The sequence below is a fragment of the Lemur catta genome, chromosome 14 (genome assembly GCF_020740605.2).
Source record: "Lemur catta isolate mLemCat1 chromosome 14, mLemCat1.pri, whole genome shotgun sequence".
In the NCBI taxonomy this organism is placed as follows: Eukaryota; Metazoa; Chordata; class Mammalia; order Primates; family Lemuridae; genus Lemur; species Lemur catta.
Window position 1 is genome coordinate 30,803,615 of NC_059141.1, and position 24,962 is coordinate 30,828,576.

General features: G+C 39.9%; 1 protein-coding gene across 1 annotated transcript in view; it reads left to right on the top strand.

Moving 5' to 3' along the window:
- The window catches only part of HTR7 (5-hydroxytryptamine receptor 7), an 83,307-nt gene extending 58,759 nt beyond the window's left edge, over positions 1–24,548 (top strand). The window contains exons 2-3 of the mRNA XM_045568297.1: positions 14,570–15,325; positions 22,878–24,548. Coding sequence (XP_045424253.1) covers positions 14,570–15,325; positions 22,878–22,920 — 799 coding nt within the window. The 3' untranslated portion in view covers positions 22,921–24,548. The remainder of the gene's footprint in view (positions 1–14,569; positions 15,326–22,877) is intronic.
- The last annotated feature ends 414 nt before the right edge of the window (positions 24,549–24,962 follow it).

Sequence of the window (24,962 nt, forward strand, 5' to 3'; positions counted from 1 at the left end):
GGGCTGCAGGACTGTCATGTATTGAGGATAGAGAAATGGTCACCAGATCTAGAGAGGGCATCAGTGATCCCGGTGAGATCTGCTTCAGAGGCCTGTTGGAGTGGAAGGCAGATTGCAGTGAATTGAGAGTTGCTTATTTCACATAATGGCGCCTCCATCTTCCCATGGCTTGAAAACGGATGAGCTTGTTCAACTCCTCCTTTGTCTTTGCCCCTTTTCCCTATCCTTGCTAAACCATTTCCAGATTCTGTTTACCCTGTTTCAGTGATTATCTTTCACTTCTGCCTTCTTTTCTCCATTCATACTGCCACTGCACCAGTTCAGGTCCAGTCAGCTCGCATGCCAATGGAACCCACAAACATGTACACTATGAAACTACTTCGTGTTGTGTGTAGGCTATAGGCACCCTCTGTTTTTACTTCATTTGTCAGATGCTATGTATTACATGTATATTACAGTCCTCTTACTCACCTGTTGGATCTACTCAGGTTGCAGTATTATTTGCCAGTACCTTTTCAAAAAATGGGGTTGTGAAGGAAGGAAGCCAGCTGTATTTTTTGAGTCTCTGTTAGGTGGTTGGCATGGGATTGAAGCCTTACATACATTTAGTTGTTACAGTAACCCTGTGAGATAGGTGTTCTTTTCTCCTTACATGTGGGGCAACGAAAGCTCAGGAAGACTGAGTGTCTTTTTCAGAGTACTTTAGCTAGTAAGAAGGGCAGAGGCAGAATTTAAACCAAGTCTGCCTGATGCAAGGTTTAAGCTGTTTTCATTATATCCTAATGTTGAATATTATGTAGCCAGTATGTGGAAATGGCATTTCTCTAATGCAGCTTAAGATAAAGAAACAGACGAAGGCAATGTCACAGAAGTTAAGAGTGGAGAATATTTCAAGAGAGGCCAAGAAGTCTGCAATCACATTTCAGGGAGAAGAGAAATTGAGAATTATCAGAAATGAGAAAAGACAATTAAAATTTGCAAAAAAGGGGGTGCCCTTTTAGAATAAAGTGATGTAGAGTGATGAGGGTAAAAGCCAGATACTGGGAGAACCAGAAGGAAGAGAGTGGGTAGAAATTAAAGCAGCTGAGGTAGATGACATGTTCAATAAATTTGGGGTAAAAAGGAATAAGCACAATGGAGGATTAAATCGAATATAATATGTACAACAGTATACACACATGCACCCATGCATACATTTATATCTGTAGGTAAAAGGAAATAAACCTGTAAACTTGAAAAGTTAAAGAGAGAGAGAAAGAGAAGTAATTTAGAAGCCAGACCCTAGAGGAGGGAAGAAAGTATGTGTAGGTACAAAGTCAGTGCTCTTTGACTGTGCTCCTTGCAGGGGGAGAGTTTGGAGTTCTGTTGACTAAGACTTGGGTAGGGAAGTCCTGCTTGAGATAACAGGGTCTTCAAGTTAAAGGGACAAGCCAATTTCAAATTTGTAGGGAAAAGCTGAGCTCTAAATGCCTAGCCTGGAAAGGAGCAATGAAAGGACTTTGAGAAATGCAAATCTGTGTTGCAAATTGCCCCCAGTCTCACCCTGAAATCTCTATTTCCCTTCCCTGCTTTGTTTTTCTTCATTGAACTTATAATTATCTGACCTACTCAATATTTTACTTATTAATTTATCATCCATCTCTCTGCCCCATCCCTGATTGTAAGCTTCATGGATTTATGTCTGTTTTGTTTGTTACTATATCCTCAGTCCTTAAAACAGTGCTTGATATATTCTGGATATTCAGGGCATGTTTTTAGAGAGAAGAGATGAATCAGTCAATCAAGATGGGGTCAAAGTAAAAGTGGGCAGGGAGTGAACCCTGGGGTTGCTTCAAGCACTAGTGAGTGTTTGTGGCTCTCCATTAGGGGCTGCAGGTGCTACATGAAAGAAGCGCTGGACAGACATTCCTAGTAATGAGGTGAAATGCTTGTCAGCAAATCCAATTTCTAAGACCCTGTGCAGGATAGGAGAATATGGTATTGCTATGCTGTCTTGGTTATCTATTGTTGCATAATAAGCCACCCTGTAACTTTGTTTTTATTTATTATTGCACCTAATTCTGTGGGTCAGGGATTTGGGTAGGGCTCACGTGGCAGAGTCTTCCATGTCAGGTGGCATCATGTAGGATTATTCATTTGGCTGCTCTCAGCTGGTGTTGGAGATGGCCCAGAAGGTGCTTCACTCATGTCTGGTTCCTCAGTGCTTCTCCAAGTGATCCTGTTCTTCCTGACATGGTTAGCTTGGGCTTCCTCACAGAATGACAGACTTCTTACCTGTCACCTGGCTTCCCAGAGGGAATTTACCCAGCAGTGAAGGCGGAAGCTGAGGATCTCTTAAGGCTCAGCCTCATAAGTCATGCAGCATCACTTCCTGTACTCTCTACTGGTAAAAACAAGTCACAAGGCCAGCCCAGAATAACAGGGAACAGAATCATTTACCTGCAGAGAATATATGGCCATACTTTGTCCGCCACAGCTGATTAGGAGATTATATACCATTAGGAAGGACAGAACTGGCTTTCTCCCAAAATTTACTTCACAACCCAAGAATTTATAGTGCAAAGATAATTTGTGCAAATTTCTGAGAAATTGAAAATGGTTAAGTCAGCAGTTAATTTCAAACTTACCAAGTTCATTAAGAGATTTGTAAAGAAGGACCAATTGGAAGGTGAATGAAATTATTGTCTGAAATTACAATTTTAAAAAAGTCTTTACCTACAGCCTCCACCCAACCAGGGACCCCAGACAGTGACCTCTCCCAGCTGTGAAACCCAGCCCATGCCCCACTGAGCAGAGAGCCAATCCAGCAGTCCTGCCCAACTGAGGAGTATAGCCTATGGCTTCATCCAACCAGGAAGCCTGGCCAGTGACCCTGCCTGGCCATGGAGCCCACCTAAGGCCCTGTCCAATTGCTGAGCACAGCCTGTGGGCCCTGCCTGAATGCAGAGTCCAGCCAGCGTCCCCTCCACATCAGAGAGCCCAGCCAGGAGACCCACCCAACCTCAGAGCACTGGCAACGGCCCCATTCAACTGGAGAACACAACAGCCAGCTCCACCTGCCTGCAAATGCCACCAGCTGCCCTATCCAGAACCACAGGCTGGACTGACTGGTAAAGTTCTTTCCCTGCCAAGTGCACCTGTAAAGGGTAGAAGAGGTGACTGTAGAGTTTTTGTATGCAGTGGAAGTTATGTTGTTATCAGCTTAAAATAAGATGTTATAACTATAAGATATTTTATGTAACCCTCATGGTAATCACAAAGGAAAAATAGGTAGCAGATACATAAAAGATGAAGGAATCATAGCGTACTACTACAAGAAATCTTCCAGTCACAAAGGAAGACAGCAAGAGAGAAAGAATGAAATAAGGGCCTAGAAAACAGTCAGAAAATGATTAACAAAATGGCAGTAGTAAATCCTTACCCATCAATATTTACTTTAAATGTATATAGATTAAATTCTCCAGTCAAAAGACATAGAGTAGCTGGATGGATGAAAAAAAAAAAAAACAGCCAATGATATGCTGTCTACAGGAGACTCATTTTAGCTTTGAGGACACAGAAAGACTGAAAATGAAGAGATGGAAAAAGATATTTCATGAAAATGGTAATGAAAAGGGGATGGGGGTGGTTACACTTATATCAGACAAAATAGACCTTAAGTCAAAAAACAGTCACAACTGACAAAGAAAGTCAATATATAATGATAAAGGAGTCAGTAATCAGGAAGACATAACAATTATAAATATTTATGCACCCAACATAGGAGCACCTAAATATATAAAGGAAATACTAACAGAACTGAAGAGAGAAATAAATAGCAATACAATAATAGTAGGGGACTTCAATATCCTACTCTCAACAATGAATAGATCATCCATACAGAATATCAATAAGGGAACAGTGGATTTGAACAAAAGAATAGACTAAATGGACCTAACAGACATACATATATAGAACATTCGACCCAACAGCAGCAAAATACACATTCTTCTCAAGTATACACAGTACATTTTCTAGAATAGATCATATATTAGGCCACAAAACATGTCTTAACAAATTCAAGAAGATTGAAATTATATCAAGTATCTTTTCTGACCACAATGACATAAAACTATAAATCAATCACAGGAAGAAAATTGGAAAATTCACAAATATGTAGAAATTAAACAGCAATCAATGGGTCAAAGAAAAAATAAAAAATCAAAAAATATACGGAGACAAATGAAAATGGAAACACAACATGCCAAAACTTATGGGATACAGTGAAAGCACTTCTAATAGGACAGTTTATAGCAGTAAACATCTACATTAAGAAAAAACAGAGCTCAAGTAAACAACCTAACTTTACGCCTCAAAGAACTAGATATAAAAGAACAAACTAATCCCAGAGTTAGCAGGAGAAAAGAAATAATAAAGATTAGAGTAGACATAAGTGAAATAGAGACTAGACAAACAATAGTAAAGATCAATAAAACAGAGCTGGTTTTTGGAAAAGATAAACAAAATCAACAAACTATTAGCTAGACTGACTAAAAAATGAGAGATGACTTAAATAAAATCAGAAATGAAAGAGGAGACATTACAACTGATACAAAGGATCTATAAGAGACTTCTATGAATAATTATACACTAACTAATGAGATAACCTAGAACAAATGTGCAAATTCCTAGAAACATATAACTCACTAAGACTAAATCATGAAGAAATAGAAAATATGACCAGACCAATAACTAGTAAGTAGATTGAATCAATAGTAAAAAGCCTCCCAACAAACAAAAGTCCAGAACCAGATAGCTTCACTGGTGAAACTACCAAACATTTAAGGAAGAATTAAGGCCAATTCCTCTATACCTCTTCTGAAAAACTGAACAGGAGGGAACACTTCCAAACTCATTTTACGAGGCTAGCATTACTTTGATACCATAGTCAGACAAGGACACTACAAGAAAAGAAAATTATAGGCCAATATCCCCGATGGAAAATAGATGCAAAAATCCTCAACAAAATACTAGCAAATGATGGTTCAACATATGCAAATCAAGAAATGTGATACACCACAGTAACAGAAGGAAAGATAAAAATAATATCATCAAATCAATAGATGTAGAAAAAGGCATTGGACAAAATTCAACATCCTTTCATGATAAAAACTCTCAACAAATTGGGTATGGAAGGGAATGGACCTCAACATAATAGCAGCCATATATGACAAGCCCAGAGCTAACATCGTAATACGGTGTAAAGCTGAAAACTTTTTCTCTAAGATTGAGAACAAGAGAAAGTTGCCCACTCTCACCAGTTCTATTCAGCATAGTACTGGAAGTCTATTAATGGCTTGAATAAATTTTCACCTCAAGCCTTTACTTCACACCACTGGCTGCTTTTCAGGTGTGTCTGCTTCTATTCCCAGCTGCTTCTGATTCATCCATTAGATCCACACTGGTGGTCTCAATTTACTTCCTTAACTCAACAGTCTGTTTTTCCATCTCATTCTGTTGTTTTAACATCTTTGAGCCTCTGCGTTAGTGAGTACATATATTTTTTTTATTTTTTATTTTTATTTTTTTGAGACAGAGTCTTGCTTTGTTGCCCAGGCTAGAGTGAGTGCCTAGCTCACAGCAACCTCAAACTCCTGGGCTTAAGCAATCCTACTGCCTCAGCCTCCCGAGTAGCTGGGACTACAGGCATGTGCCACCATGCCCAGCTAATTTTTTGTATACGTATTTTTAGTTGGCCAGATAATTTCTTTCTATTTTTAGTAGAGACGGGGTCTTGCTCTTGCTCAGGCTGGTCTTGAACTCCTGACCTCGAGCGATCCACCCACCTCGGCCTCCCAGAGTGCTAGGATTACAGGCGTGAGCCACCGCGCTCGGCCAGTGAGTACATATATTTGTTAAGATCTCTTACGGTGAACTGTATTTGTAAGGAAATGAGGTTGTGTTTTTTACTTGACTTGGTTCTTCACTGGTCTGGGGAATGAATGCTCCGTGTTCTCTTTTTTTCTTTCATGGTGGTTGTTATTGGAGCTTGTTTGTATAGTAGTTGTAACAGGTTTTTTTTTTTTCCATCTTGCTCATTCTTAACATGGGTTGTTTATTTAAGTCTTTATGTTTGTTCTCACATAGTGCGGTTGAATTCACCTTGATATTCCACCTTATTTGATATCAGTTCTTTCTTTCCTTTTAGGCCAGATTCAGTGTATCTACTTTTCTGTATCCTGAAGGTGTAGGGTTGGGGAAGGGAAGGGAGTAGACTCCACTGCAGCTGAGTGAAGTCCATTAGGGAGGACTGTTCTTTTTTTCTGAATTCTCATTAAATGGCCTGGACCAGAGCACATTCCTCTAAGTGAAGTAATTACCCATCTTCTGGAACTTGGCGTTTCTGTATCCCCAGTTCAGCTCAGTGTCCTGAAAGGTAACAAACCTGGTGGCCCTTCTTAACTCTGCTAAAATGGCATGATGGGGCTTTTGCTCTTGATGGCTTCTCTCTGCTCTTCCTTAGGCTGGCTTCTCACTGGCTCAATTTGCTTCTCCCCAAATATGAGGGTATTAATCAGAATTTAGGGATTTTACTCACCCCCTTTCTTCAGTACTGCTTCTACAGGGTGGGATGGGTTAAAAGCCACTCAGTACCGTCATAAACCAGAATATTTTCTTGTCTTCCTGCCTCTATAACCTTTTAAAGTTTATAGCTAAGATTTTATGTCATTTCTTTGTTTTATTATTGCTGGTAAATTTTTGGCTCACTCATTGCCTTTCCATTTCATTTTTTTCTTTGAGGAATAAAAGGCTAAATTCTTTGGGAAAATTCAGTTTATTGTAAGTACAGATACAACTGAAGTGATTAACATCAAGCATAATTCAGGGGTCACTATTAACCTTCCACACTATTCATTTTCATGAATTTCTGTAATTATCTAAAAATTCATTTTTAGTTTTTCATAGATATAGGTAGACAAAAAACTGAGTTGACAGTAAGAGAAACATTGAATGACAGAAAAATACAGCAGAAATAATTGCCTTATGGTAGAGGACAGACAAAATTAGTCTTACTGGAAGGCTTGTCTCAACCTGAATAGGTAGTATATAGATCTTTATTTAGCTCCCTTGGTGGAAGATTGTATCCGGAGCTTCTATTACCACATAGGATCCATGGTAGGCAGCATTCTAACATGGTGCCCAAGAGTGTCCTTTCCTGGTGTGCATGCTCTATGTAATTCCTTTCCCTTGAATGTTGGTGGGCTTGATCTAATCAGGTGAACCCTTTTAAAAGAGAATCTAAAGATCAAAGAGATTCAGAGCTGCAGTAGTTGCTCCCCTGCTGGCCTTGAAGATGCAATCTCCATAAGTTCTACAGCTACCAGGAAATGAGTCTGGCCAACAACTATGTGCACTTGGAAGAGGACTCAGAGCCTCATGACACCTCAGCCACAGCCAACATCTTAATTTCAGCCTGGTGAGACCCTGAGTAAAGAATTCAGTTGAGCTGTGCTGAGACTTTTGACTTACAAAACTGTGAAATAATAAATTGGTGTTGTTTTTAGTCACTATTGTGGTAATTAGTTATGTAGCAACAGTTAACTAATATAGTATGTGAATTTTTGAAAGTACTTTTCGACTCACATGATTTTCTTTCTTTTAATTCTGTTTCTTTCTCTAAAGGGAAACTCATTTCTTGTTTTATAATAATATACTTTCTCAAAAAGGAGGCTTTTGTTATTGTTTCCAAACTTTGTCAAATTTTGTTGCTCTTTGGTTTTTTTTCTCTCTTTTATCTACTTCTCTCTCTCAATATTGAGGTCAGAACGAGGAATTTAGGTTGTTTACTGTTCCTAACTATAATTGTAGCTGGAAACACTGATGAAAATGGAACCCCATTGTAATAATGATTTTAGAGAATAGATCAACATTTAGGTTAATGTCAAATGTCAAATACCAGTGCATTTTTAAAAATTTACTTTTAATATTATAAAAATAAACTTATTTACATACATCCAGAACACTGCACAAATCATAACTGCACAGCTCATTTAATTTCTACAGAGTGAAAGTACCTATGTAACATACTCAGATAAAGAAATAGAACACCTGTAATCCTAGCACTCTTGGAGGCTGAGGGAGGATTGCTTGAGCTCAGGAGTTCGAGACCAGTCTGAGCAAGAGCAAGACCCTGTCTCTACTAAAAATAGAAAAAATTAGCTGTGCATGGTGTTGCTTGCCTATAGTCCCAGCTACTTGGGAGGCTGAGGCAAGAGAATAGCTTGAGCTCAGGAGTTTGAGGTCGCTGTGAGCTAGGCTGATGCTACAGCACTCTAGCCTGGGCAACAGAGTGAGACTCTGTCTCAAAAAAAAAAAAAAAAATAGAACATTTCCAGAACTCCAGATTTTCCTCATATATACTCTTACTGATTAGGAACCCTTCCACCCCCAAGGTAACTGCCACTCTGGCTTCTGTTACCATAGGTTAGTTTTGCCTGGTTTTGAGTAGTGTGTTCTCTTGTTTTTAGCTGCTTTAACTCAACATCCAGTTGTGAGAATCATCCATGATGATGCTTAAGCAGGAGTTGGTTAATTTTTGTTTTATGGAATTCCATTGTATAAATATAACACAATTTATGTACCCATTCTACTATTGTAGAGTTGTACTTATTTTACTCTTGCAGAATAGGCTGGTTTCATTTGGGGCTACTACCAGTAGTGCTGCTGTGAACATTCTTATACATGTATTTTGGTTAATATTCATTATATACTTAGAAAAATTGTTAGGTCATAGAGTATATATAATTCAGCTTTAGTGGATATTAAAAATAGTTTTCCAAAGTTATTGCATCAATTTACATTCCCATCAGTAGTGTCTGAGAATTGCATTTGCTCCATATCTTCATAGAACACTTGGCATTATAGTTTTTATTATCATCATATTCTCTCGTTATCTTAAATTTAACCATTCTGATGGCTGTTAGTGGTATCTCATTGTGCTTTTAATTTGCATCTCCCGCATGACTTATGACGTTGAGCACCTTTTCATATGTTTATTAAAGGTCAGCAATTTTCAAACATTGGGCTATGATCCATTATTGGGTTATGAAATCAACTTAGTCCATTAAGACCAGCATTTAAAAAGTCTAAAATAGAATCGTATAGAATAGAAAAGAGTAAATAATGGTTATAATGGTAAGTATAGTTTGTGAAACTTTTGTTTCAATTTTATAAATACCTATAGATACACACATCAATTTCTTATATGCATAAATATATTCTTATTGTGAACTGTGGTCAAAAAGTTATAAAACCTTGTGGTGTATTATGCATTTTTAAAAAATCTACATGTTGATTAAAACAGAAACTATGCCTTCCTCATTTAGCATAGTACTGGGAGACAGAACTAATAGCTGAAATAATGGAAACATTCATAATGATTTTGTTAGGGCCAAACTAGAAGCAAACCATTAAGATGAAATATATAAATATAAAGTAAAGGGAAAGCTCTCCATATGATACATGTAAAGTTCTTGTAATTGAATGGGGAAAGGCTACTTTGACAGCAGTATATGGAATAAAAACCTAGAGCAGTCAATCCTAAATCCTGTATCTCCAAACCTCCTTGACAGAGAATAGTGGTTTGGGAATCTGCATGTTTCAAAAGCTCCTTGGTGATTCTGATAATCTGGCAGTTTGGGAAACTGCTAATATTGGCTGGAAATTCTAGTGGAATTTGCCTGCCAAAAAGGAGGAAGTCTCCTAGAAGAGGTGTTGTTAAGTGTGAGAACCTTTTTAAAGCTGAACACTCTAAAAACCACTGTATTTCAGAATAATTCTACCCAGTTTCTTTTACCCCCTAAATTATTATGCCATAGCAGTGAAACTCCAGAGAAGTCATTTAATTAAAGAACCATTATCTACCATTTCTATACAGTTAGAATGGAAGACAGGCAGAAGAGTTAATTTGCTTCTAATCTCTCCCTATGCAAATTATAACTCTCTAATCCTTTTTTCTCTGAACCTCTACTTCAATGGAACCCCTAATGTGAGTTGCATATATTTCTCAATTTTATAATTCTTTGGTGCCTTTGTCTCTGAGATTTACTGTTTTAACATTTGTATGCATTTTAAAGTCAAATTTTGAAGGCTTTATAAGTACCCTGCTTTCTAATTAACAGTAAGCATAAAAAGTTAGCGTGATAAAATATTAACTGTGCATATTAAGGAATATTCAGAATTGATCAAGTTTTTTTCTTTTTCTTTTTTTCTTTCTCTCTCTTGGAGGCAAGATTTATACTATACAGGGTTTGGGAGATTGAATGTATAATTTGGACAAATACTTCCCTGAATACCAATATTACTTTGTATGTTAATAGTAATTATAGGATTTTGAATGCTGATGAGTTCTTTTTCTTTTGTGTGAATTTATGAATGTAATAAAACACTTTTGACAAGCTAATCAAGTAAAACAATATAAGATTTAATTATCATCTTTTTAAAGATTTTATGAACCAAATTCTCTCTATTGCCAGAATCACTTAGGTAATTTAGGAATCACAGAATCCTCTTAAATCTTTTGTTCGTAAAATAGTGGGATTTTTTTTTACATGCTTATAAAAATTCAAGCATAGGAAAGTACAAAGAAAATTTAAAGCCACTAAAATCTCTACAGCTCAGATAAAACTCAGATTGATAGTTTAGTGGATGTTCTTGTGGACATTTCAGTGTGTATATATACACACTGGGATGGCCGGGATGGTTGTCTTTTTAATTGACCTGTAAAAGATCTGTGAATATTGGGATATTGTCATTTGGCTTCCAAGTTTGTTGTTTAACTTTTAACTCTGCACATAGTGATTTTTAAATTAAACTAAGTATCATTTATTTATTTGATTTTGTCGATAAAATTTTTGTCACAAAAATTTATTGATGTTTAATTTTATAGTTTCAAGCTTTTCTATTATAGTTAAGAATGGCCTTTGATATCTCAGATTGCAGAAATATCTATATTTTCTCCTACTAGCCTTAGGGCTTAATTTATTGCATGATAATCTTTGATCCATCTGGGATTTGTGTTTAATAAGATGAAAGATAAGAAGCCAATATTATTTTTACTCCAATTGCTAGCCAGCTGTCAGACTTCATGAATATCCAATATTTTACTACTGATTTAAAATGACTCCTATTATATTAAATTCCCTTATACGTTTGAATCCATGTATGAGACCTATTCCATTCTATTTATCTATTTTTGAATAATTATTATTGGAATTTTATTTCTGTGGCTTTATACTATTTTTTTAAACAGGATAAATATCCCTTCATTATTCTTTTCCAGATTATCTGTCCATTTTTGCATATTGATTTGATGAACTTTAAAATCTTATGGTCAAATTAACAAAAGCCCTGCCAGGGTATTCAACTGAGGTTGTATAGTATTAATTGAGGGAAAATTGGTACTTTTATAATACTGGATTTTATTATTGAAGAAAAAAGGTTTTTTCTTTATAGATTTAAGTATTCTTTTACGTATCTAAGTAGCATTTTGTATTTTCTTCATATGGGCCTTGGCTATTTTAAAAGATTTTTCCTAGATATTTTAAGTTTTTGGTTAATGTTAATGGAATCATTTTCCCCCATAATATTTTCTAATTGTTAACGGTTAAAATATAAGCTATTGACTTTTGTTTATTTATTTTCTATCCAGACACTTTGCTGAACACTCTTTTTTTTCTAGTAAACTTTTAGTTGATTTTTGCCTTCTGAAGTCCCTCCAAGTGGTACTCAGGAGACTAAAAAAATAAATATAACTACCTTATTGTAGGATGTGACTTGAAACTATGAGAGAATGGTGCCCGAAATAGGACAGAGTTTATGGAGTATAAATAATTTGTACATCCAGTGTAGACTGAATATGGGCCAATTCTCATCATCAAAATATGTCAGATTAAGTATACTAGAGTGAATAAAAGTACTGCTTTTATGAGATTATCTAATATTCTGATAATATTAGAGTCCTTTGTTACTCTATTAATTAATATCTAAGGATTAAGCTTTGTAAATTCTGTATTATTTATGTAGGCAGGATTTTTACTTGAGCTTGAAGGTGTATAGTCCCTCATTCCAGTAAGGAAAATGTAGAGGAATGGAAGGCAAAACTGAACTGACTTCTTCAAAATAGTTCACCAGGTTATAAATTCCAGGCTTGCTAATTTTTTTGTACCCCACAAATAAAATATAACTTCTTTTCTTGCGAGTAATTGCCCTTCCAACATACACCTAACTGTTCCAACCATCTACCATATCAACACGGACCCGTCAGTTATGGGTAAGATGGTCTGACAGTGCCATCTGGTGGCCACCTGAGGAACTGTTTGAGGAACCTCTCTACCTGTTGGACTCCACTCCTTGGTGAGCCTGGGGCTCCAGCCTGAGTTGGTGTCTTGGATGCCAGATCCAGGCTTGGGAGCAGGCAGTTGATGCTTGGGAAATAGACAGGGACAAGAGAAATCAAAGTCCAAGTCTTGGGAAATGCTGCTGGGGGGATCTGGGAAACAAGGAAGGAACTCAAAGGGCCCCATTCACAGGAGCTAGTAGAGAGCAAGGACTAGATCCAAAAGAGAGATCTGCAAAGGACTTCCATCAGTGAACAATTTGAGAAGGCACCTGAGGCAAAGCAAAGAAGGGAGACTTTTAAAAATGGAATTTCTACATTCAGCCTCTGGCAAGAAGCCCTTAATTTTGGGTATCCAGTCAGTTTTGACATCTTTCTAGAGTTTCCTCATTTTCCTTTTTTTAAGAAAGATTTTTTTTCTAATTTTTTTTTTTTTAGTTTGATACTCAGAGAATTCCACATAAGGCAAACCCTGTTTCATATTTTCCTTTTCTCTCTCTTCCTATCTCTTTCCCTCTTCCTTACTCTTCTGCCTCTGTTCTTCCTAGTTCCTTTTCTCTTTTCCTTTATTTTTTCCAGCTCTTATTCTTGCATTCTCAGGAAGGCTTCCCTCTTTCTCTTCCTTCATTCTATTTGGGAGCCACATCGTAATCCTAACTACAGCTGGTAACCTAAGGATGGTATTTGAGGGTTGTCTTTACCAAGAAGGGAAGACAGAGGCTGTGAAGTGAAGAACCAGTGCCGTGAACACCTGGGTCCTTGGAGGGGTTCAGAAGTTCCCTTAGTCTTCCCCTTCACCTCACGTGATTTCTCCATGTGCCTGCATTCAAGATTTTTGTCTCTTATTCACTGCCATATCCCCAACCTTTAGAGCAGTACCTGTCATATAGAAGGTGCTCCACTAGAATTTGTTGAAGGAATGAATAAGTATTTTGGATGAATACACAAATCTGGCTTATTTTTTACTGTATTTCAATTTTGTCTTGTAAGTATTGCAATGATGCTAATTTTCATTGTGAAAATATGATTTTGGACTTTTGTGGGATAATTTAGATACCAAGGGTATTTCTAGCAGAAATTATATTTTTAAGTTTTGACCTACCAACTGCTGACTTTCACAAAATAACCTGTGGGGGAATTAGGGACTCTCTGTACCTTTCCTTTTTATGGTTCAATAGTGTGTCTTTTATATACATAAAGGAAGTAAAACAACAACAACAAAATGACCAGCTTTTTCCTGTCTCTGCTTCTGAAGCACTCTTTGCATCCTTCCTAAAATAGAAGCTGAGACTGTTAAATATAGAGGAAAATACAGATTTGGAAAGCTGAAAAATAATAAGCATTTGGCAAAACATCTTACTGTATATGTTTTCTCTGTTTGCAGAGTCTCTTTTGCATTATAAAACTTTGATAACAGAGATGGAGAAATATTTATTTCCTATGTAGAACTAAACACAGAGAAAATGTTGGATTTGCCTAATATTTTTCAGAATTATGCCTTTTCTTGTGATCCTCCTCAGAACTGGAGGGGCAGGCTGTTTTTTATTTTATAGATTGTTCCTCTGACATTGCTGTCGTGTGAGAATTTTCTGGGTGAAAAAAATGATTACGTTCTATTTTCCATTTCAAACCTCTAGGATGTCCAAACTAGCTCAAAAATCTCTGCGATCTTAAATAAATGCTTTTACTGCAGTGCAAAGGGGAAGTGAAAATGAATTAAAAGCTGGCTTCAATTAAGACAGCTGAGGAGATCAGTGGGTGTGTAATATCAGAGTGTGGTAGACCTCGGTTAATTTTCAAGGATGTGTCAGAACATCCCATATCATGGGATGTTCATGTCTTGTTCCTGGCTGATTTTGGTGGCTGTGGTCATGGGTGGGGGTGGCGAGGGGCAGGTTTTTAAATTTCAGGTTTTTGCTTACATGGATTGTGAGAAGCTACAAGGTATGCAAAAAGCATGGACTAACTTTAGAGTCAGAGGACTCACAGGCTGCATGGTGGTGGACTGTGACACCTGGAATAAAATAGGTAGCATCTCAGAGCCTTAGTTTACCTTTCTGGAGAATGGGCATAATGATGGCTACCTAGAAGGACTGCTGTGAGGATGGGCGGTGGTGCCTGGCTGGTGGTCCTGCCTCCCTTGAACAGTTACGATCACAGAGTTTACCTGTTGTCTGTCCGTTTCTCTCCTAGGTACCTCGGGATCACGAGGCCCCTAACGTACCCTGTGCGGCAGAACGGGAAATGCATGGCCAAAATGATTCTCTCCGTCTGGCTGCTGTCCGCCTCCATCACTCTACCCCCACTCTTCGGCTGGGCTCAGAATGTGAATGACGACAAGGTGTGCTTGATCAGCCAGGACTTTGGCTACACGATTTACTCCACCGCCGTGGCGTTTTACATCCCCATGTCGGTGATGCTTTTCATGTACTACCAGATTTACAAGGCCGCCAGGAAGAGCGCCGCCAAGCACAAGTTCCCCGGCTTCCCGCGCGTGCAGCCGGACAGCGTGGTGGCGCTCAACGGCATGGTGAAGCTGCAGAAGGAGGTGGAGGAGTGTGCAAACCTCTCGAGACTCCTCAAGCACGAGAGGAAAAACATCTCCATCTTTAAGAGGGAACAGAAGGCAGCCACCACGCTGGGCATCATCGTGGGGGCCTTCACCGTGTGCTGGCTGCCCTTCTTCCTCCTGTCCACAGCCAGGCCCTTCATCTGCGGCACCGCCTGCAGCTGCATCCCGCTGTGGGTGGAGAGGACATTTCTGTGGCTGGGCTATGCAAACTCTCTCATTAACCCTTTTATATATGCCTTCTTCAACCGGGACCTGAGGACCACCTACCGCAGCCTGCTCCAGTGCCAGTACCGGAACATCAACCGCAAGCTCTCGGCCGCAGGCATGCATGAGGCCCTGAAGCTTGCCGAGCGGCCGGAGCGACCCGAGATTGTGCTGTAAGGTCATTTATCACTATTTTCATTTTATTCCCCCCACCCCATACCCCTTTTATGCAGCTTCTTCTTGCAACACATCACAGAAAGCTTCCTGAACCCGTAGCTAGCTTATTTTCTGCTCAGCTATCAGATTTGAATTCTTAATAGTATAGACTCCAGTCTGCCACCCAATACAATTCCAAAGGCCAAAGATAAGTACTCATGTGAACTGGAAGATGAGATTGATTTGCTGATGAATTGCGATTCCTGTGATTGATGACAAGGAAGGTGATACTGTCCATCCTTTCTCCATAAATGGAGTCCAAATTAAGTCCTTAGATCTGAATTCCTGTAACATCATTTTAGTTGCTATTATTTATTCCTCCCTCTTCTGATGACCTCATCCTTCACTGATGAATTCTTCTTTTGAGGAAGGAAGCAAAAATGATCTTTCCACTATGCAGTTACATTCACGTGAGCTGAAAGGAAGCAGCCCGGGCAAAAGGAGAGTGGTTGGTGTGGGGAGATGCCAGGATGGGGCAAGGACTTGAAAGCCACAGGAAGTGCTGCAGGCCATCTCTGCAGCTGAGAACTGATACGAGTTGTTGCGTTTGTCCAGGAGGGCCGACTGACTTTCCAGGAAGCAGTTATGGGGGTGGGTTAGGATCTGAGAAAGGATTGCCAAGGGCAGGTGGTGAAAAGGAAATGGAAGTTTCACCAGGAAGCCCCACGTTAACAAATTGGCATTGTAAAGGAGGAAGGCGACAGTATAGTAGTTAGGGTCATCAGCAGGTCAAATGAAGACTTTGTTTTACATTTAAAGTAGAGGAGATACCTCTGAAAGCCAACCAAGGGAAAAGAAACTTGGACTGAGAAATTGGAAGGTGCTGGTGAGACAGTGAGCAGATTAGTGTCATACTTGAAAGAGGAGGCGTTCCTCTTCACTGAGCCCGGCACAAAGGGACCGGCCAGAGAACCAGGGGCCACTAGCTGAGAGGGACCTTCCTGGCCATCTTGTCCAATCCCTTCATTTGACAGAGGAGGTAACTGAGACTTGGAGAGGGGGATGTCCCACACTTAGCTAGTGTCACAACGAAGTCAGTCTACATCACACAGTATCCAAATCCTGCTGCAGCACATTTTTCATAGACTGGACTGCCTTTTCTTACAACTCAAAGTTGGAAGACGACAGCTGTGCTATTTCTTGAGCTGGGTGTAGTTTCATTAGTTAATTACTTCTTCTATTATATACACTCTTTTGTACCTATTAAATTGTTCACAATATAAAAAGTAGCATTTAAAAAAAAAAGAATACAATTTCAGTTTCTAGAGCAGGTACGATGATCAAACCCAGGAATCCTTCTAGGCCTATGAGATTCTATTGAATTGACCACTAGGGTTTGCTCTCCAGATTATGACTTCTTTTGAGAAGGAGCTATGTGTTAGTCAGATTTAGTTTAGTGGAATCTAGTACAATGACTGACACATAATAGATGATAAATAAAAATAATAACTACTAACAATTATTGAATATCTACTACTATGTGCTATACACCATGCTACCTGCAGAATAGGTGCTTCTATCATCCCCAGTTTTCAGAAGAACAACTTGAGGGTCAGGAACATAAAGTCACTGACCTAAGATCACATGGCCCCTATGTGGTAGATGTGGTATGAATCACCCCAATGTGGGTGTTCTTGCCTATTATGCAATACTACTTGTCAAATGGTTCCAGTCTCTAAGCAGTGAATAGCCAATGAATGTTTTTGAGCTGGGGATTATAGCCATCAGCTCTCTAAGAAGACAAGTAGAATGACCTGTTACTCTAAGTAAGTTAGGTTTATTAGACTTACTGCATTTATGGAAGGACATCTCCTAGACGGAGTCTGGTTTCTTAGATGAAGGAAGTAGGCGAGATTATTCATAGAGTTTTAGGGCTTTGGCTGAGTGCTTTGAAGGTAGAGAACTGGTGAGGACTCTGCGGAGTTTCTGACATAATAGCTTTCTTTGGATTAGTGGGTTTAGCTAGATGAGGGCCTTGAAGCAAGTATTTATGAACAAGCTATTAGTTTTGTTAAATAAGTAATTTTAGTTGGTGTACAGCCTTATCTTCTGGAAGCAACTATTTGCCGGAACAAGTAGCAAGGTTATTTTATGTGGCCCCAGGATTGTCTAGCACAGGAAAAGGAAAGCATGTTGGTTTCAGTTCTCAGGAGGAGCACGCTGAGGGATGTGTTTGAGAAGGTCTCTCTGGCAATATTGCGCAGGGCACACAAAGTGAAAGAAGAGTGGCAGGGGGTCCAGTTAAGCAGCTGATATATAAATTAGGAAAGAACAGATAGAATCCTGAACTAGAAAATGCCAGTGTGTTTGCATGCCTCCTACACAGTCAAAGCACTTGAGAATAATTTTGTTGATTATTTTAGCTAATAATTCACAGATAATTCAGATAGATCACAAAATGATAATTTTAAAAAATGTAACATAAACAGGTTTCCCAATTTGAAATAATAAACACCCACATTTGCTGAGGATTCACTGTTAGGCATTATGCTGAGCAGTCTGTGAATTTTATCACTTAATCCTGAAAACTTTATGAGAGGTTGGTTTTCTTCACCTGCATTCCGAAAATAACCCAACAAGGGCTTGGAGAGGTCAAATAATTTCCTCACAGTCATACAGATAGATGAGGGTGGTAGAACTGGATTTGAGCCCAGGAAGTCTGTGTTCAAAGTGCTTTTAACTTCTATGATACTGTGCCTTTTATAAAAATAAATCAGCTAATATAAAGTCCAAGGATATTTGCCTTTGTATCTTTAGCTAGTACGGAGGCTTGGGTTTTGTTTTCCTCTTAGTCTAAGACAGGGGTTAGCAAACTTTTACTGTGAGGGGCCAAACAGTAAATATTTTAAGCTGCACTAGCCGTATGGTCTCTATCAAAACTTCTCATCTCTGCCTTTGTCATCAGCACAAGTAAACAAATGGACATGGCTATGTACCAATAAAACTTTATTTACAAAAGGAGGCTGCCAGCTGGATTTGGCCCACAGGCCTTAGTCTGCTCTCCCCTCTTTATATCTCTCACAGTTTGAATATATAATTACAGAATATTCAAATCATTTAGGAGTACTGGCCTAAAAATATCTATGAACTTTAGGAAATTTCTGGTGATAGAGCTATTGTGTGGCTGCCATGCATTAAGGAGGATAGAGAAAGTATATGACATCTTCCTTGTTTTGTGTGTGTATTTCCATCGGACACGCCATGCACCAATACAGGCATATGCTGCTATGGTTTGAATGTTTGTCTCCCCCCACCCGCTACCCCCAAGTTCATATGTTGAAACCTAATCTCCAATACAATAGTATTAAAATGTGGCTCCTTTAGGAGGTGATTAGGTCATGAGGGCTCTGTGCTCATGAGATTAGTACCCTTATAGAAGAGGCCTGAGGGAGCTTGTTTACTCCTCCTGCCCTGTAAGGAAACTGCTGGAAGGCACCATCTGTGAAGCAGAGAGCAAGCTCTCACCAGACATCAGATCTGCTCGTGCCTTGATCTTGGACTTCCCAGCCTCTAGAACTATCAGAAATAAATTTCTATTATTCATAAGCTACCCAGTTTATGGTATCTTGTTCTAGCAGCCTGAATAGACTAAGCCATATGCACATTCATCCTTTTTTGTAATAAGGAAAAGTGGAGACAAGAGAAGCTATAAGATTTGAAGGAAAGGAAAATAACCCAGATCTTATACTAATCTTGATCAGAAAAGACATTCTGATCCTTCAGAAGGCATGGTGCCAGGATGTGGGCTCGAGTATGTGAAGGTGGTCCAAATATTTATAGCTAAAGGAGAGCAGAAATGGTATTCCAGGTGAAGGGGGCATTTTTTTATAGCAGTACCAATGTGGGTGCTTTTCAAAGGACTGTGTGACTGAAGCTGAGCATTAGGTTGAGGGAACTGTTAGATCAGAGTAGAAAAGATGAAGTAGACTAGGATGAAATTATGAGGATCTTCTATGCCAGCTCCAACAATTTGGACTTTAGTATAGATAAGTGGTTCATAACCAGGAGTAATTTTTCCCTCCCCTTGCAACTGGAGACATTGGCAATGTCTGGAGATATTTTTGGTTGTCACAGGTAGGGGGTGAGGGAGGGTGCTACTGGCATGTACTGGGTAGAGGCCAGGGTTAGTGCTAAACATCTTACAATGTACAGGACAGCCTCCACAACAAAACATTGCCTAGCCCATAATGCTAAAGTTGGGAAGTTCTGGTGTAAACAGTAGTAAGCCATCAGTGAGTCTTCAAGTAGGGGAATAGAGTCATCAAAGTGGCAAAGACTGATTTATGGTACTGTGTGGGGTGAGTCAGAAGGATGTCAAGAGTCTCTTCAGTGGCTTGTTTTTCCCAGAAACATTTGGGGGCTTACTATGGAGAAGGCCTGGTGCCAGGCATGGTTGGGGTAGAAAGATTAATAAGTGACAGTCCTAGGTTCTGGAAGCCCTGAATCTGGTGGGCTGGGGTGGCTGTAGAGGTGGTGTGATGGCTAGTGAAAGACTTGTAACCAGAATAATAACCCACACAGACCATACTCTGCACGATTGCATTCACATCAACACTAGTTGGATAACCCCAAACATCTCCTAACTCTATGGAATATGGATGACAGAGCCAATCTCTGGAGTCTCAGGAAGAATGACAAATGGTATCCAATTCACAGCTCATGGCACGCCTTCTTAGAATCCTTTGCTCCCCCTGCCTCTCCTCTGCCTTTCACCCTGGAGACTCTGGGCTCCTCCCTCTAATTTCTCCAGCTCCTTGCCTGGCTGCTTGGTTCTAGTCCCTTACTTTTTCTGCTTGCTCTGCCTTCTTGGCTCTATTTTTTCTCCTACATAATAGTTTTCTTCCTTTCCTGTGTAAAGTGTCTACTAGACTGTGTGTTGCTACTCCCAAATATTTACCCATTTCTTCCCGTTTTCTCGATCAGCCTAACCAGAGACTCAGAAGTCCAGCATGCACTCGAGAACTTTCCTTGGGGTAATGGAGTGAATAGAGGGAAAAAGGCTGTGAATACTTTTGCACTGGTAATTTTAGTTTACTACTATCAATTTTAATCCTTTTCACAAGTATTCAAAGGTTGGTAATACTGTACAAACCCAAATGTGATAATGTGATATGATATAATCAGGGATTCTTTTTTTTTCTTTTTAATTTGATGATTTTACTTTGGGATTTGCTTTGAATTGCCATAAATTGCTTTTAAGTATCATGTTTTGATGAAGTTTGTTCTTTGACATCATTTATGAACAGTATTGAAAAGCAGTGTCTAAAATACTTCCACATAAAAGAATGTCATGATCTTGTTTTGAAGTAGTTCTTCCTTTTCTTTCTTTTTTTTCTTCTTGGTAATTATATTGTGTTTCTCTTCAAAGAGCCGTTTATAATCCCTGTCAATTGTAGTGGTTCTCAGCAGTTACTGGAGGCAGAGTAACTTTGGGTTTCTGCCATGAATTCTGCCAATATACTGCTTCAGGGTTTGTGCTGAAACTTTGGAGTTCAGGGTGATTCTACCCTTTCTTTATGGAAACCAGTAATTAAAAAATAAAATAAAATGAAATGAATCCCAGAGGAAATTGGGAAGAAATATCGAGGCTCCTAAAACCCCGTGTATTTGTGATGCGATGTTGCCTTAAAGGCAGAAACAAACAAAACAAAAAGTTTGCTATTATTTTGTGGACCTTTTCCCCCACAATAGTATTTTCCTCATAATTAACTAGCTGGAATTCAGCACTTTGTTTTTTATTAAATCATCAACCAGTAATAGCTTGTTTCACGCTTTGCGATTTCCTACATTTTAACTTTGCAACATCTCTTTAAAGTAGGAAAGGCAGGTGATTGCCCTCTCCTGCTTTTTATAATATATATGTTTTTGTTTTCTTAGTGGTTAATAAATACACATAGGACAGTATAAAACCAAGCAGTAGAGAGGGGTACAGAAGAAAAATAAGCTGGGGGCGGGGAATTCTTAAGAAGAAAATGTCCATAGTAGAAACCAAGAAGGAGGAATGGTTGAGGGGAGTCTTGAAGAAAGAGTGGAATTTTAACAAGAAGGGCTGGTAGGGGTGGAGGTGGGGTGGGGGCTGCTGCAGGCAGAGGGGACAGCAGGGACAGAGGAGCACAGACATGGATGGAGGGGGACGAGGAGCCTGGGGCATGTCTTCAGCAACACTGGGAAGCGGGGTAGGCTGGGGTCAGCATGGAAGGCCAGGTGGGCAGGGCTGGGGGAGGAAGATGAAGGGCTTTTGAGCAGGAGTGAGACCAAGGCTTCATAAGAAGGGAAGAGGGATGGTTTAGGAGACTGACGTAAGGGCGAGGTCTCATGTCAGGAGGGCCTGCATGAGGAGGGTGGTGTCGAGACCAGGAACGAGGCCCAGGGTGTCTGAGATGTTTGGGTGCTGGAATCCCCAGACCATCACAACTGGCTAGCAGGTGGCTGGTGAGCAGAGGGAGACGTTGCAGACGGTGCAGCAGCCTAGAGGAGTTCGGCACAAGACCTGGTGCGAGCAGAGCAGTGCTGAGCCACAGAGGAAGTGTGGTCGCTCCTCTGTGCTGAACAGGCAGAGGCCCTGGGCTTGGAATCAGTATCTGTGGAGCACAGTTGGTGATGCAGCCTGCTTCCCGTTTCCATTCCTAGACGCCCAGGAGCCTAGAGTGCTGGGTCTGGGCTGAAGTGTGGCACTTGTCCTCAGGTGCCATTCTGTGAGGCTGCAGGGCAAAGCCATGGAAAGTGTTACCTGGGAAATCCACCAATTGAGTCACCCGTCCCGAAGGGCCAGGCTGAGAGGGGGATATCAGAGGAGGAAGAACAGGACCGATGGCAGGACAGCCAAGTGAAGGGGGTGCTTTGGATGGGGCAGGGACGTGGAGACTGGGTGTCCCAGACCCTGGGGCCTTGTAGACCTAGCTCTTAAGCACAGGTGTGGTGTAGTAAGTCGAGGCCCATGGAGATATGGAGTTAGGGGCGTGTGGCTCTACACCAGGAGAAGGGGATTTTTTTCTCAGCCATTGGAGAGTGGCTGACACTTCTCCATGCTCATGCCACACTTCTGTGAGTCTGAGAGGGAGGAAGTGAGGGAATTGGGGTTTCCTGGTCTCTGCACACAGAGCTTACTATGAGGCACCTTCCTAGGTTTGAAAGGGAGAACACTTCTCATTGGTAGTCATTATTCTTTTCAAGCAGGGCAAGTGCTGTGGTATTTTGCAAGAATTTTTGAGAGCAAATTCATTTTTGGCTACAGCTGTATTATAAAAGTGATTTTCTAAATGGGTTATTTGGGGCTGATTTGCAAATATATTAAGGCCTTGGCAACTTACAGAAGTTATGAAATTTATGAAAAGAGCCACAGCACTTTTTCTTTCCCTTTAAAGATGCTTGTAATCCCTTAGAAGCCACAAATGATTCAAATTACTGACTGCCGTAAAAAATTAAATCCACCCACCACAAAATGAAAACTCACATTACGGTTCTGCTAAATCATTTTCTTCTTTCTCTCTCTCTCTCTCTCTTTTATAGACAAAACTCTGACTACTGTAGAAAAAAAGGTCATGATTCATGATCGAAAGTGGAATAATGGAGAGGAAATAAACAAGGCTAAATAGAGGTGGAAACAGAACGAAATCGTTTGCGGAGACTGCAGACTGGGATGCGGCTTCTTCCTTGGGATGGCTAAGCCCTGACAAACAGGGTGATCTGTTGTACAAAGTATCTTACGGGGGGGATCGTGACCTCTGCTTTTCCTGTGGATCAGTGCTAGTGTGTGTTCTCAGTTTAAGACAGCCAGATCATCTCAGCAGTAAGCACACTAACAGAACTGGGTTCCAGAAAGGAAGCAGTTTCTGGTGCTTTGCATATGTCCAAATCCACACAAGTGGGAGAAAGTTCCAATGCACATTTCCCATGCTTCCGAGTTTAGGCATTGTGGTGACTATTCAGGAATCATTCATGAGACAGAATGTATTTTCTTGTATGACAGAAGGGTTTTTCCAAGCAAACTGCGGTAAGCATAGTGTTGAATATGTTGCATGTTCATGTTAGAAAACAGAATCCAGTCATCAGCTAATACAAAAGATTTCCCAGAGCAGTGTTTGTTTCAAGCTTCTGTCAAATAGTTTGGCTTTTCTGCAGGGTCCCTGTGACTTGCCCTCCAACGTACTTTCTCTGTTAACTCACTTATTGTTATGGTGTAACTCAGGAACAGATCTCGGGATGGAGAGAAGCATAAAAGTCAGGCTCTATCTTGGGTCCTGAGAGGTGAGGGTTTCTACTGGGATGAAGTGCCAGTGCTACGTAACTGCATTGTAATTAACAGGATTATCGGCATGTTTCTGAATCTCAGTTATATAATACAAGGGTGCAGTGGGCCCACAGGCTGGTCCATAACCACGTGTTATGTGGAAGATGTATGGAAATAATGGGTTTTCCATGAACGGTTGTGATGTGTCTGGAGATGTAGCATGAGCACGTTCGTTCTTGTTGAGCAGCATTGTATTCAATTGAATTGTGTGAATCCAAGGTCAGCTAGACCACTCTTGGGAAATGCTCCAGAATGCTATTCTGTTCCTTCTAGAGAATTCGTTTTTGTGTTCTCTGTATCTTAAATTAAATGTGTGCCTGGGCAACTCCGTCCCCTGACCTCCCTGTTCCCCCATGGTAGACATTAAGGGAAGGTGAGGAAACAGAAAATGTCCCTTTGGGGATAGTATTTTTTTAGAAAATGGTACTATGTAATAAGTGTGAGCTAAGGAGACAGAAAAACACTAAATCAGAAGAGTACCTGTACCTACAAGGGAAAAATGAATGCAAGCCTTCGTTTGATAGGAGAGAACTGAAGAGAATATATTATTTTCCTACAAAAAAGAAAGCTGTCCTCTCACAGGATAAAGTGGAATTCCAGCGTGGACTATGGACTTCTTCCAACTTTCATTGACATTGCTTCTTACCGGACACGGGGAAGGGCTGCCTTTCCTGAAAGGGGAGGTGGGCACCGTCCTTTCAGACAAAGCTTGTACAAATTCCTGAACCGCAGATTTGCTAAAGTGACCGTATATACTTATATTCATAATTTAAATGATTATTTATGGTCAGACACATATTGTTAAACTTGAAAATGTTTTATTACATTACATCAAATAAAGGTTATTTGTAGCTGAAATAAAGCAACTTAAGTAAAGATTTTTAATTAAAGGTCTTATGTCATACATATTGCTGCAGGCAGAATGGCAAAAGGGCACACTTCACATGTTGCCTGAAATCCTAACAGGTAGCCAAGACAGTTCTGGAATTAATTACATTTCACTGTGACGATTCATCCCCTTACTAACTTTTTATTTTTTTAAATAGTGACTGTCCATTACTTGAGTTGAGTAATGAGTATTGATCGGGCTCCTGCTACATTCAGCTCTGTACGCATCCGGGCACAAAGATGGGTGCAGTTCTCACTCGTGAGGAGTTTCCCATCAGGTATAAGGCAGACATATCGCAGATTGTCACAATTTAGTACAATAAGTGCTATAGGACGTTGCAGGGAGTAACATTTTTCTTTCCTGTAGTAGAAGAGAGGGACTTACTGTCACTTGGATTGATTCAGGTTTCCAAATG